This window comes from Pan paniscus, chromosome 8 (assembly GCF_029289425.2).
Source record: "Pan paniscus chromosome 8, NHGRI_mPanPan1-v2.0_pri, whole genome shotgun sequence".
Classification (NCBI taxonomy): domain Eukaryota; kingdom Metazoa; phylum Chordata; class Mammalia; order Primates; family Hominidae; genus Pan; species Pan paniscus.
This window is the reverse complement of record NC_073257.2, coordinates 24029817-24045470: the sequence shown is the minus strand read 5'-3', so window position 1 is coordinate 24045470 and position 15654 is coordinate 24029817. Positions and strand designations below refer to the sequence as shown.

The following is a 15654-nucleotide window of genomic DNA, read 5'->3' as shown; positions in this document are numbered from 1 at the left end:
TTCCTTCCAGCTTTGCCAATGTATTATTTTACATAAGGCAGTTCTCTGTTTAAAATAGGGAGAGTAGTATACAGTCCTTCCTAAGAGGATTAGTATTGGTGTTTACTAAGTGCTTTGGTTTCCCCCAAACAGGCACTTAAGCACATAAACAAACATTATATTTACTCTCTATACAGAGAACTGTATTAATAATGGATTATATTGTTTCTTTGAGCTTATTGATGATTTTAATAAGGAAGAATAGGTATGTAAAACTATGAATTTTCATAGATTCAGCTATCCCTTCATGTAGTGCAATCTTTTGCGTGGTGTATAGGATATTGGAACCTATTTATATCAAAAAAATCTTAATTTAATGTAGTATGAAATCTTATTCAAGATACATGACTGATAGACTTTCCAATGTCAGGGTGTTCTGTAAAAAGACACGTTTCTTTTTGTACTTCTTGTCTTCTTCTGACCTCTGCTGGTGAGGTCTAGGCGTGCCTGACTCCTATCAACTTTGTCCTCACTCATGAGTCCTAACTGAAACAAAAAGCAAACTGTTAAGATAGGGAAAAACCAAACTGTTTTTCCTCCTCTCATACTTGACACAGCACAAAATACTTCCAGTTACCAAGATATGTGTCGGTTTTTCCCCAAGTGGACCCCAAATTTAACTCTACAATTTAACTCAATTCTGACACTAACCAGAGTAGGTGCAGACCTCACAGGTTAAGAGCTCACTTCCATAAGATTGCCTCTCACGTCAGAAGCCAGTTGAAAGTCTTAGGTTATCACCTGTGAAGGGCTATAAATTAGAGGTTCCCACAACCTCCAGGAGGGAACTGGGGGCAGAGATCATATAGTTCTCATTATATCACAATACGCAGTAATGTTCAAATAGAGCCATTAAAGCATCTGAAGACTTGAATCTGAGCGAATCCCAAGATTTCTTATTCTACAAGAGAAGGCTATGTAATATCCATCCATGCATTGTGTACGTGTCTAGCCTTTACTATCTGAATTATTAGCCATGTTAATAGTGGGAAGGGCCTTGGACCAGATAGAAGACAAAGCTATGTAGATGATTCAACAAATGATTATTGAATACTTACTATTCAGCTGGTCCTGTACAGGGTTGAAAACGTAGTCTCAGATCACTGGAGGTTGAGAGGTAACAAAGAAGATATTGGTTCCAGTTTTAATCCTTCCACCTTCTTTGCCCCAGTAGGAGAGGCCAGTTCTGACTTAGAGGCAACATCAACTTAAGACAATAGGGTATTATATCATAAACTTTAAACAGAAGTTTAGCCCTTCCCTGAAAACAGCTCATGGGAAGAAAAGTATACAGCAGTGTAGCATTTTCTTAGCTAGTAGAGGTAATGGAGAGAGAGCAGAGGGAGTAGAGGTGGAGATGATGGCCTTTGCATTATTTTCCTTGACTGTATGTTGCTCTGACATTCTGAGAGAAGTAGAATTTTCTTATGTCAGAGTCTTCTATACAATTATAAAAATTTCATTGGTGAGAAGCACATCCAGTGCCCAAAATTTAGTTTTGAACATCTTCTCCACTACAGGGAATCACAGGTTCTTGAACTGATGGCTGATTGCAGGTTGGGATAGGGAGAGTATAAGGTGGGCCAAAATCATTTTGTACCAGAACACTAAGAAATGGTAAAAGACAAATAGGGCATATCAAAAGGACAAATTTGAAGGGGAGACATTGCCACTCAGACGGGAAGTAGTCTAACCCACCTCCTAGGGGACAGTTTGAGGTTCAAAAAGAGTAATGATGATAATGGATTATAATCATGGAATCAAATAATTCTTTAGATTATAGTGATATTGAAAGGGGAGGATCTAGAAAAGAAAAACTTTTTAAAGTCCAAAGTTAATAATGTCATTTAATAATATAGAAGGAATGATAGAAAAAAAAACCCAAACACCATTTTACCACCATCACAGTCATAATTGATTCAGGTAGGGATCATCAGTGGATGATGAGACCATTGGGTAGAGTTGTTAAGGAACATGATATGCGCCCTGTCTCAAAGTATATCACGTGGATTATTCATTAGTTACAAAAGGGAATTTCTCTATTAATGGAAAAATTGGGCAAATACTAACCTTTACTGAATGATGAAACTGTAGCATCATCGCTAGAAGTGGTACAGCTTGGCATCGTGTGCATCTGATGTGATGCTGGGAAAGACAACATAATGGGGTGATAATCCTGCTGAAATCCAGAGGAGCCAATCACACAAAGCCAGATAGTGTGGCCTTGACTTTTCAAAACATCAGTGTCATCAGAGACAAAGGCCAAGGCACTTTGGGGACCTGCCAGCAAAGGCAATGCAGAATGCATGATTGGATTCCGAGTTGCCCACACCACAGAAAAAACCAGCTATAAAGAACAGTCTTGGGGCAAGTGGGGAATTTGGTGTATAGGCTGCTTATGAGGTAGTAACCAGTTTTAAATTTCTTGGATATAATGGTACTGTAATCATGTAGGATAATGTGTTTTCATTCTTAGGCGATACGTACTTGAAATATTTAGGGATGAACTATTCATGTCGTGACTGTCTAATGATCAGTTCCCCCTAAAAACCTAAATAGTATAAATGAAATCTAGCAAAAGGTTAATAATCTGTGGGTCTCATGAAGCATTTATAAGTATGTGACACACAATTCTCTCAACTTTTCTGTAGGTTTGAAATATTTCAAAATACAAATTGAGAGAACTAAGATGTTTGTGTATGAAGCCAACAGAATTATTTAATATCAGTTTCATATAGGCTGTTAACATCAGCAGCTCTGCCTTTTGGCAACACTTTGAAAAGTGTTACCCGCGTGATGGAATAATTCCATTTCTACCATTCTGCCACATACGGGATATTAACTTCTGGTTACTTCTGTATTACAGTGATCACATTGCTATCAGAAATAACATTCTGGTTTCAGTCTATCTGTTCCTATTCATTCTACTTCCCACCCCTCCACCTTGAGACCACAGAATGTTATTAATTCCTTCATAGGGTTCAGTTGTTTTTTCTTATGTAAATTCTGTTTAATTTTTAAATGTTTAACTTTTCTTATATAACAACCACTGTTTTAGGTGATAAAAACATGAACATATCCAGTCTCTGTAGTCAAGGAGTTCATACTTTGATAATACAATTTGGGCATTTAGGCCAACTAGAACACAGGTGTTAGGTGCTGTAACAATGATCAAAATAATTCTCGTTTTATAGATGAGACAATTAAGGTACAGAAAGATTAGGTAGTTTGCCCCAAATGAAACAGTATGGGACAGAACTCAGATTTGAACCCAGGTCATCTGGGTCTTGAATCCATGCCATGGAATGCTAAGGGAACAGTTGGTTTTGCTTGGAACATGGAGCGATCTGGGAAAGGTTCCAGGTGTTGGACATTTGACCTAGGTCTTGAGAGGATGCATAGGATTTTACCAAATGATGGTGAGAAAACATGACAGGCAGACAAATAGGAAACATTTGTCATAAAGGCTGAAAATGCATTGTGTATGGGAATGACAAATAGTTCATGGTGGCCAGATCACAGAAGTAGCAGGAGGTAGAGCTGGAAGGTGAATTGGGGCCACATTCTGAAAGGCTGCTCATGTGTGCTGTGCTAAGAAATTTGAACTTTACTTCTAGAAAATGGGTAGCCATTGAAGGATTATAAACTGGGACATGTGTGAAGGGTTGTGGTAGCAGTGTGGAGGCTGGAGTGAAGACAAGGATCCCAGCAGGGAGCTTCTGTTTTCATCTAGGAACTCTGATTACCTGAACTGGGGAAGAGGACAGGATGGAAGCAGGAGACAGAACATGGACCCAGCAGAGTGTGGTTTGGGGCTGGGAAGTGAGAGAGAAGGAGGACTTAGTGGGTAGTGATGCTGTTAGTTCATGTCAGGGACAGAAGGGTACTAGCAGCATGTTTGGGAAAATAGTTTCAGATATGTCGACTTTAAAGTCTCTGTTGAACTTTAAGTGGAGTTTCTAATACACTATTGTATTCCAGTTTTGTCTTATTGTGGTTGAGTCTATGGCAAGATGACATTCTCTAGCTTATTTTTTGGGGGCACTTAAGTTCACATTTGTCACATATGAATATGTTTTCAGTTACTTCTTCAAAACAGTTGCTAGAATAGTTAGCTTCAGCATCTTTGGTGAGAAAGTATATTTCATCTATGAATTATAGATTCATGATTGGGGGAAAGAGACTTTCATGTGCATTCAAGTTTGGTATTGTTGAATGGACAGCATTATGGAGTTAGCACTTAAACTTGATTGAATACTGATACATAATTTTCGGATCCTATAGCTTCCCAAGGGGTGTGTGTGTGTGTGTGTGTGTGTGTGTGTATATATAATATATATTATTTTATTTTATTTTTTGCTGTAGGGAAAAGCATACTTAATGATCCTTAATTTTTTTTGTATGTGTGTGTTTTGTTCTCGCAGTGTGGGAATGTATAGCATTTAAAATAATCTGTATATATGATAAGCATTAGAATTCAAAAGTGTGCTTTTAAAAAAATGACTGCTTCCTAAAGTGATTCATTGATAATTCATGGTCATAAAAATGAAAGATAGCAAGAGACCTGCTAGATCTCAGCAGGGTTGTTCCTGGCAAAGTGTATGTTATTATACTCTTGGGTTGGCTTGAATTATTTGGTGTTTTCCTGTTGGTGGAAAAAAGGATTATGCTTTGAAGAAGTCAGGGGAGAAAGTGCAGAAGAACAAAAAATACCAAATGGCAATTTAGATCAATCTTAATTTTTCACAGCTTGGCCTTCCCTAAAGTCACGTTTAGCAGAAACATTAATTAGATTTCAGTGCCCCACTGGGTTTTAAAATTAAACATATTTCTGGAACCATCTGCAACAGTTTATCACTAATAATATAATGAGGAAAATATACTTAGCCTTTTGAAAAATACGAATTATAAAAGAATATCTTTTGCTCATGAGTGCTCATCTTTTATTGTGAGAAACGCATCAAAAATTTTAAAAAGAGTTAGGTAATTGAGAGTTTTAAGAATATGCCTAAAATTGAAATTCTATAAAAATATTCTCATTGGTGAGATAACTTTTCCTAAATTCAGGATTTTCTTTGGAATTTTATGTACTTTTAGGTCTAAAAATAGTGGTGGTGAGGCATATATGCCATCTGCCAGCATAATGTCTGCCTGTTTGAGGCTGGATTGCAGACAATCAGTAAGGAGCTGCTGCTTCCATCCAGGAATGATGATTGCCTGAACTAGGGCAGAGGACAGGATGGGAGCCAGAGATGTGGTGGCTCAGAGTGTACGTCCTGGAGCCAGGCTTGCCTGGCTTTGAATCCGTCTTCTACCACTTATGAGAGGGGTGACTTGGGACAAGTCCCTTAAGCCCTTTGTGCCTGTTTCCTCATTGTAAAATGGTGACAATCATACCTACCTCGTGGGGTTGCAGTGAGCATGCATCCTTGAGTATAAAATGTATCCTCAGAATGATTTTCTTTTCTGAGTAGACTTGTATTTCCATTGCTTTTTATTCATATACTTACTACACTCATGGGCCCAGGTACTTAGGAAAAAATATTCCTTCTCCTGGAAACCAAACAAGTGAAGAGCGAGCATTTTCCGTCTCACTTTCCCCATTCCACAGCCTTGCCCCTGAATTTCACTTGAGTGGGCACGCAAGAGACTTCTCCCAACTTTGGCAGCCTGGTGTCCTGATGCTTTTTTGTAAACCCTTTGGAGCTGCTGTCGGCCCCTGCTGTCTCAGAAATACATGCATTCTCAAGGCTGCCTGGAACATTCTTTCCCACATTGCATTTGATTAAAAAAAAACAAACCCTAATAATCTCTCTGTTCCTCATTTTGGGATCATTTTCTCTGGCATGCCTAGGTGGATTTGACTGCCCCTTCTGCCGTGGCCCTTCCTGCCTGTGCCAGTGCCTGCCACAACGCAGTGTGTTCCTTGTCCATTGTCCTTAGCACCTGGTCACATTTCTTTAGGGCAGCAACTAGTACTTAGTTTTATTTTTTTTAATAGTTTTCCTCTAGCATAAGGCTACTTACACATTAATCTTTCCATTAAATAAACAGCCACTTTTCCTTTAAAAAACTCTCGCTAAAAACAACAATATACTAGAATTCAGTAAAATAAGAAAGAAGAGAATTAAATTTCGAGGTAGTGTTTTTGTTGCTTTGTAAAATATTTCAAAATATTTTTTAAAATTTTCTTTAAATTTGCAGAATACACAATATTTTGGTTACTTTTAAAGTCTTGGAAAATTTAAATAATATCTTTATCTTTTTACCTAGAGAGAGCATTTCCTATTAATCTTAACTTTAGCTATGGACTAGTATTGATACAGTTCTGATATTATCCAACTTTTTACAAGTTAGGATATCTGCTAATATAGCATAACTTTTTTAGTTCCTTTTTTAGAAGCATTTTCTTTGAAGTTTTTTATAACTCATAAGTAAAGAAACGAACAACAATAACAATGAATTTCAATTTTATTTTAGCAAAAGCACCTGGAAATTGAAAGAACTACCAAATGGCTGAAAATGCTGAAAGGATGGGAAAAATACAAGCACACTGAAAAGGTAATTTAAAATCATGTTATTTCCATATGAAACTATATAAACTCAATGTGGATTTTCATAGTAGAAGTTCTTCTTTAATTATAAGAGTGTTACATTCATATTTGGTTTTGAAATTTTGGTTTAATTTAGCAGTATGCCTCGAATTAGGAGTTTTTATATTGTAAGTAACATAATACCCGATTCGGATTGGTTTCAACATTTAAGTCAGTATTGAATGGTTCAGAGGTGGGATGGGTTTCAGGAGTGATTTAATTCAGCTGCTTAATGAAGTTGCCTGTGCCATAGTTTCTTCCATCTCTTCTCTGCCTTCTGCACTGTCAGCCCCATCTTGAGGTTGGCTTCCCTTTGAGGTCAGAATCACTGGAGCAGTTCCGGGCTTTGTATCCACAGATCATACTGCTCAGAAAGAGAGAGGGCTGGCCTCTGAAAGCATTCCCTCAAGCAGGAGCAATCTCCTTTTTCAAAAGCTTCTAGCAAACCTCCCCTTTAATGTTTTTGCCTTGCGTTGAGTTTGTGCTAAGTTAGTTAGAGAAAAATACATACATATATTAATATCACCATGCGTCTCATCAGAAAAGTCTTTAAACAGTGAGAAGATGTCAAGCTCCTGGTGGTAGAAGTTTTCCAAAGCTGTAAGTTTTATTTGAAAGGTCAAATATCATCAGTGGCAATAAATACTGTGTCAGTTATCTTCCTTCAAGTGACAGGCTCATTTAAGATATTTTTGAGAAAATGTCTGCCAGATACCCAGTGCTTGAGTGGCAGTTGCTTATTCTTTCAAGTAATAACAGTGGTTTGTGAAAATGTTCATGATTCAAAGAATTTCATCCTAAGCGCTTTTTCTTGACACAGTCATTGCACTTGGTTGTGCAGCACAGAGCTCCGTATGCACTTCCCGTCTCGTCACTGCTCGTTATGTTAATAAGACCTCTGTCAAGGGTTGATATTTAATCAAGTTAACACTTTTTACTGCTTCATCGAGGGCATTCTTAAGTTAAACTGACTTTTTAAAACACAGAGTGAGGAATCACTGATTCCACAGTACAGCACTACTGCTGCCTTGATTAGTGCCAAGAGCCGGTAGTTTTACCACCATAGCTTTTCTATCATGAGTGCAAAAGTTTCACCATAGCTTTTTTATGATCGGTGCAAAAGTCAGCACTGTAAAAAGAAATAGTTTTATTATGAAAATCATTTTGGTTTCATGGGCCATATTTTGAGAACCACTGACGTCTAAGCCTCAGTTTCCTCATCTGCAGAATGGAGATAATAGTGTCCCATTTCAAAGGGATGAAGATTTCATGATTTAATGCATGTAAAGCACTTAGCATTGTACCTTACATAGAACAAGCATTCAGTAAATGTTAACTACCCCTATTAATTTCTTGAAGGAAGGCTGAACAATAAAAACATTTTAAAGGAAAAAAAGAAATCTTAGTCCTACTAGCAAAACACAACTGAGTTAACTGTTGGGATTTTTGTCCATTCCTCACACTTTTTTCAGTGTAATCCTTTCTTTTCCCTTTTTGTATAGATACAGATTATCTTATGTCAACATTTGCTGATGAGAATTCCAGGGAGCATGAGTTTCTTGGGTTCTACTAGTTCCACAGAAGCAGTAGTATAGCCTGATGGTGAAGAGGCAGATTCTAGAGGCAGACTATCATGGGTCAAACCCCAGCTCTGCCACTTCCTAGCCATATGACCTTGGGAAAGGCATTTAACTTTTTTCTGCTGTACTACCTACCCCATTAGGCTTGTTGTGAGGATTAAATAAGTTAGTTGATGTAAAGCATAGAATAGTGCCAGGCGTTTAGTATGCAGTCAGTATGTGTTGCTTATTATTAAATGAGGAAAGGGCTCTCTGGTTAAATAAAGTTGGGAAAACCTGAACTAAAAAAAATTAAGCAAGATTTCTTTCTTTACTGTAGGATTATTTAGTCTTTAATATGAGGTATGAATTTTTAAGAGGGATCTTAAATCACATGAAACTTACTTAACCATGGGAATCTTTTTGACATGGGTATCTTACAGAGCTAATGAGCCTTTTCTTTTTGAGCATACTAAATATCCTTAGGCTCTTATATTACTTTGTTTTCATCAGGGGTGAGTTCATTTGGGGTCGTTGATTTTATTAACTGTCTGTTTTAGCATTAGGTTTAGAACTCAGGATGTTTTTAAGAGGACACAGTTCAAAGTAGAATATTAGTTACAACATCTGTTCTCTTGTTTAATATTATGCAGTCTCAGATTGGCCTACATTTGACAAGTACTTTACATCTTTGTGGAAAGATTGCTCAAGTGGTAATTACAGGGTAGATTTCAATGCATTGCACCTATCCTTTAATCTCACATTCATTCTAATAAAATATTTGTAGAATTATATGGCTTTATGTTATTCTGTGGTCTACATATGCCTATGAAAGTATGTAAGCCTCTCTAAAAACGAGCAATTCTACTGGGCTATTATTCTGACAGCAACTCTGGCTAATGCAGTTCCCATTAAGTGAGATTTTAGCAGTGCCATGTCTTTGAAGTATAATTTTGAAGCACTCTCCGATAACTATAATGCTAGAATCATTTGATGATATATATGGCCCAATTTGGTGTGAAACAGAATGAACCTTCTAAAAGAATTACTGCTTTCAATTCACACCTAGTTTTAAATTGCATTCAAGTAAAAAAAACTAGCATTTTTTTTTTCTTGTCTTTCAAGGAGAAGTATGTTTTCTCTCCACAGATTCCTTACTTATATAGTAGTAATACAGAGAAATTCTAAAAATATTTAAAATAAAAATATAGCCCTGGTAGGGAATATTTGGATTTTTAGAACCCAAGCTTTAATGAAAAAAAAAAACACAAATTCTGTTAAGGTTGTTTGTGTTGCCTCTGTTCTCACAGTGACTGCCTCCCTATGTACAGTAGTATTGTAAATTTTTTTGTTTTTTTGAGAGACACGGTCTCTGTTGCCCAGGCTGGGGTGCAGTTGCGCAATTATAGTTCTCTGCAGCCTGCAACTCCTGGGCTTAAGTGATTGTCCTGCCTCAGCTTCCCAAGTAGCTGGGACTGTAGGCAAGCACCACCATGCCTGCTAATTAAAAAAAAAAAAATTTTTTTTTCTAGAGATAGGGTCTTGCTATGTTGCCCAGGCTGGTCTCGAATTCCTGGTGTCAAATGATTCTCCTGGCTCAGCCTCCAAAAGCATTGGGATTACAGGCATGAGCCACTGTGCCCAGCCTGTATTTTAAAAATATAGTCTATGAAGTGATCTCTGTTAAGTGGAGACCATTATGATTTAACTGGTCATGATATACTTGTGTCTAAGCTATGTCACAGCAAAGTGCCTTCTACAAATACACATATTTTTTTGTTGGTCAAATAATTGAATGGACCTTTCAGACCATATTAACCATTTTTTTTAAACTTAACTGACTGGAAAATGGAGGCATATTGCCTAGAAATAAATTTCTTAAGGTCACACAGCTTGTTAGCAACAAGCAAAAGAATGTCCAGACTTAGAGCTCATTTAACTGTACCATCTTTTATGCCAGCTTTCCCTTTTGGTGTCTGTCAGGGAAGTAGAATGTAGTTATAAAACACAGTAGGGCCTTGTGGATGGTTTAAAACTTTTTTAGATGCAGATTTGGGAGACCTGTTGCTGTTTGAAGGCAGAAACAAAGGAGCCAGTGGAGCAGGGATGATTAGAGAAAATGGAGAGGCAGTGAAAGGCATAAGCAGCTCGAGTGAGCCTCTGTTTCATGGCGCACACTCGCACAAAACTCAGCCAGACTTCCTGGGCTGAAAAGTTTACTCACTGGCAGTCATAATGATGTGGACTGCACACTTGTCACTGTTTTAATCACCAAGGTTTAGAAAAAGGTACTGAAAACATTAGTCATTTGTTGGAATTTTTTTTTTTAAGTCCATAGATTTTTAAATGTTTCTGTGGGACTACTGTAGACTTTTTAAAGATTTTATGTATCATATCTATGAAACAAATTTGTAGAAGAATCTTAAAGGTGATACTTTTCAAATTGGAATACTGAAATGTTACAATTCAATATGTAGAAGTTCTTTATCATGGTTGTTAAGAGTATGGATTCTGAAGTCAGACTCAGACTGAATTTGAGTTCTTATAACACAGTTTCTTTTGAGCTAGTTACCTAACCTTTCTATGTCCTAATTTTTTCATTTGTGAAATGGATATGTTAATAATAGTACTTACCTTTTTAGGGATGCAGTAATATTACAATGAATGAATTAATTTAGAAACACATAGCGTAGTGTCAGCTCATAATAAATAATCAGAAAGTGTTCTTTAGCAATTGTTATTATTACTGTTGGACTCATCATTATCCACATCCCTGCTCCCACCCCCACTTTTCCCTTCCTGGCACATTCCTATTCAGTATTGAGTTTATTGTCATTTTCTCTAAAGGAAATCCTTTCCATCTCTCACACAGGATTAGTTCCTCCTTTCTTCTGTTATCTCTAAGATAAGCTCAGGATGACAGTCCCTGTGTTGGACCCATAAGAAGTGACCATCACAGCAGATGCATGGCGCTCACCCCAGCAACTTTGTCCCTAACCCTTTTCTAGTTCTCTCTTAGAATTGTATGTATCTTTTTGTAGAAGGGCTAGCCACTCCCTGATAGCTTCTCTCACAGATCTAGACAGTGTGGTGCCCACCGTCCTTCTTTTACCACTCTGGCTCACTGGGGAGTCTGTCTCTACCACCACCTCCCCTGTCAGGGTATGATGCTCAGCACTGTTAGCAGTTCATGTATGTGACTGTATTTTATGATAAAGGATTCTCTGTTTAAGTTATAATTATCAGCTTAACGTATTTCTCTTCTCAGTACGCTGTGAGCTCCACAGATCTTTTTCATGTTTGTAGCCACAGAACCTCATAAGCGTTGGCCGCAAAGCAGGCATTCATTACAAGTTATCATTTTAGAATGAATGAATGATGTTTGTTTATGAGTTGAGGACAACCAGCTATCACTTTTTACTGATAAATTCTGCCACTTTAATAAAGCGATAATTTTTAGAAGACAGTGTGATTTGGCAGAAAGTCCCCGAATTTGTAATAAGAAGGTAGAACTTCTTGACCTAGGGCAGATACTTTTCTTCTGTATCTTGTTTTACTTACATTTTAAGTGGAAACCACCCGCTGAACCTACATTATGGGGCTGATGTAGAAAAGATGAAATGCCACTTTGTCAGTTGAAGGATTATCAACAACTGTAAACTGGACTACTGTTCTGGGGAATAAGCAAATTTCATCCAAACTGTTGTGTTTGGAGGTAATTCCCACTTTGTTTTATAGAGTTTGTAAAACTTCTATGATAGTTAAAAATTTGTGAAGAAAGATATGTAACTGTAATAAGTTAGTCTGTCATGTAACAGTACAAGTATTTGAAAAACAGCATAATTAGAAAATTTTTATTTTAGGGTCTTATAATTTAATTCTTTTTCTGCTATATGTGATTTTGTGTTCATGTTTTGTTTTGTCACCTACTGCTTGGATTCCAAAGACATCGTTTTTATATTCCTTTTAAGTTTTTGGTGTAATTATATTATCATTATTTTAGTGTTTTCTGCTCTTGGGCTTTCTTGATACTTTCCTGTTCGCTATTCCATGTATTTTAGTAAGTCCAGCTGGGCAAAACCATGGGCCATGGTCATCGTTTTTTTACAAACTGTAAAATCAGTCATCTTTTATAACATCTTGTGCTTGCTTTTGGGCAAGTTATTTAACCTCTTTGTGATTCACGTTCTATGTTGGTAAAATTGAGTTGTTGGTATAATTAAAGTTATAGAATTGTTAGTATAATTAAATGAGGTAAATATCCATAAATAGCTTAAAGGGAAGGGATAAAATAAAAGTTTAACTAAATAGTTTCTTATTTAAATAGTTGTTAAGTAGTTTCTAATAGTTGTTAAATAGTTTCTAATAGTTGTTAAATAGTTGCTTAAAATAGTTTCTTGTGCATGGTAAATGCTCAGTAATTTGGGTTAATTGTTGCCATGGATGATGATAGTGACACTGTATCAATGTTTCTTAAGCTTTCCCATATGTACCTGATTTTTAATTTTAGCTCTGTACTAGTATGGGGACCATTAATTTTTTATTTCCACCCCCAAATTTCCTACTTTTTAATGTAATCACAGCCATTTGATGGAGTTTTTTTCCCTAAATGTAGATTTAACTTTAAGATAAATGATGTACAGTAACTTATGTACAATTATTGAGTACAGAATTGAGCAACAGCAACAAAATAATGTCTGAAGGCTTTTCAAGTAATATAGCTTAAGAAATAAGTGTCAGAGCGCTTATGTTACTCATTAAAAATGTCATTATTTTACTTGTTCGGGTCCACTGAAGTCAGTCATATTACACTTTCCTATTAAAATTTTACTTTTAGCATTTGCAGTGATTTCTACACTTTCTGTTATTCAAATCAGTTGCCTGCAGTACGACATCTTTACTCTAGAAATTTAGAAGATAATTTGAAGTGACTTTTTGTGGATGATATTACTTTAAAATCACAGTTTACTATAATTGTGAAGTGGTATAGATCATAACCTCCTTTGGGAAAACAAGTCTTAAATTCACTTGTTTTTAACCACGTATGCTTGTCGAGCATGTGGCAAATGTTGCGAGTCTAGTTTTATGGTCAACATGAAGCCTTTCTGTACATATTCCTCCAGTTAAAGTGATCGCATGGGATTAAAATTTCTATGACTGTAGTCACTATCTACTGAAATTTCAAATTTGAGGCATACTATATTTATACCAAAAGAACAAAACAAATTTTGTAAGTCATTATTTGAATCAACCTTACAGTATTCACTGTTTTATAATAAAAGTTGTTCGACTTTGTCACTCACCTTCAACCACATGATCGAAGTTTCTTAAAGCTGCTTTATGACTTAGTCACTAAAGCTTTAGTTTAAAAAAGTCTCAGTAGTGTAATAGTTAAAGCCTTGTGTACTACTTATTGTAGCTCTTCAATATTTCAATTATTAGAACTGGCATCTTATTTTCTGAACCATAACATTCAAGTATATTACGATGATAATAAGAGTACTAGTTCTTACCTGAAGGGCTTCTGCTATAATTTATTTAATTATTTCCCTGTTTGGACATTTATTTTTAAGTTTCAAAGTGTTAGGCACAACATTGTGATGACCGTAATAGGTTTTATGTTATTTTGAGTAATTAGACTTGAGGAAAAAATTAATTACAAGAAGACGGAGAGGTGTATTGAACTTAAGATTCTTAGGGCAATAGCAGTACACTTTCAAGGATGGAGGGAGTTGATGACACAAATGTTTCTTTTTTTTTTTTTTTTTTTTTTTTTTGAGATGGAGTCTCACTCTGTTGCCCAGGCTGGAGTGCAGTGGCGCAATCTCGGCTCACTGCAAGCTCTGCCTCCCGGGTTCACGCCATTCTCCTGCCTCAGCCTCCTGAGTAGCTGGGACTACAGGCACCCACCACCATGCCCGGCTAATTTTTTTGTAGTTTTAGTAGAGATGGGGTTTCACCGTGTTAGCCAGGATGGTCTCGATCTCCTGACCTTGTGATCCGCCCACCTCGGCCTCCCAAAGTGCTGGGATTACAGGCGTGAGCCACTGTGCCCGGCCGATGATACCAGTGTTTCATGCCTAATTTCATTCAAAAGTGATGTCTTCCCTTGATGAAGATTTATCGTTGTTTTTGTCTTATCAGATAGCATCAATGTCATTTAAGAAAAAGAAAAAAGTTTTCCTGAAGAAATAGCAAGAACTGAAAAGAGGAGAGAAAAGAAGGAGAAAGGGCAGGGGAGGGGAAATGAGAGTGAGAAAGAGAGAACACTGAAGATGGCCAGTAGGATTAACTGGAGTTTTCAGATAGATGAGGAGAAGCTTGGTATCTTCTGAAAGACCAGTGAGAAGGTGGCAGGAAAGAGATTAGGAGTTAGCACTCTACAATCCATGAGGATATTTTGGGGACAAGGCAACCTTTTTGCTGTTTGGAGCATCTTTTAGGTGTGCAGGATAAAAGGCAGAAAGTGTGTAAGAAGTTAATTATACCATCAGGGAATGTGTAAATCAGATGTTCACACCTTTAAAAAGAGCACTGACTGCTTTTGCGCCACTTAAGGGACACTTCCGTAATGGCCTGAACATGCTAATGCACTGGGCATTCTTAACAATTTCTTGTTATACTCTCTCCTTCTTTGTCTGTGTCTCCCTGTTAGAATCTTAAAAACAGAGATGACAGTACCTCCATGTGCCATGTTGAAATGTATTAATTAATTGCCATAGATGCTTTGAAAATACAATGCTAACAAATATTAGCAAGATTAACTGTAGAGACTAATCTAAGTTTTTTTCAGTTTGTAACCTTCAGTTTCTTTTTCTTTTAATAAGTTTCATAGGCGAATTTACAAAGGAATACCACTCCAGCTCAGAGGTGAAGTCTGGGCCCTCCTTCTTGAGATCCCTAAAATGAAAGAAGAAACAAGAGACCTGTATAGTGTGAGTAGCTAAAGCTAACTTGTTATTTTGAAATTAAAAAGTAAAATCCATTTCTTTTAGCATTCAAGGTGACATAAGATATTCATATGATCACTTAAAATTATATTAAAATTCTATCGCATTGGAGGTTTTGGAGGTCTATTTGTTTTCTTGATTGCAAAAATACTTCTTAAATTTTAAATAGATACTTCAGTAAAAATGTTATTGTCTGTATCAATAAGTATGAAGTGCTTTTCAAATACATAAATGATCAATTAAAGTAATTAGATGATCAATGTTAGGACGTGGTTGCATGGAAAATGGACTAACACCTAATTATAGCTGCTTGTTTGCCACATGGTGTTAATGGAGAGATTTGTGGTATCACTTTGAGAGTTCATGGGAAACAGCAGCAGAATTCAGTTTAACCAACACCTGCTGTGTACGATTCTTTTCTTCTAGCATGAAAAAAAGATGACCTTGCCCCCAAGATTATTAGGGTATCTCTAGGTTTTATTATTTATTAATAAAAAGTTAAACTTTTGACTG

At 36.6% G+C, this 15654-nt stretch overlaps 1 protein-coding gene across 2 annotated transcripts in view; it reads left to right on the top strand.

Annotated features, from left to right (window-relative positions):
• Positions 1-15654, top strand: part of USP6NL (USP6 N-terminal like) — a 140239-nt gene that overhangs the window by 77823 nt on the left and 46762 nt on the right. For both annotated transcript variants that reach the window (XM_055092406.1, XM_034929937.3), the window contains exons 5-6: positions 6520-6600; positions 15019-15126. In XM_055092406.1, the coding sequence (XP_054948381.1) occupies positions 6520-6600; positions 15019-15126 (189 nt within the window). The remainder of the gene's footprint in view (positions 1-6519; positions 6601-15018; positions 15127-15654) is intronic.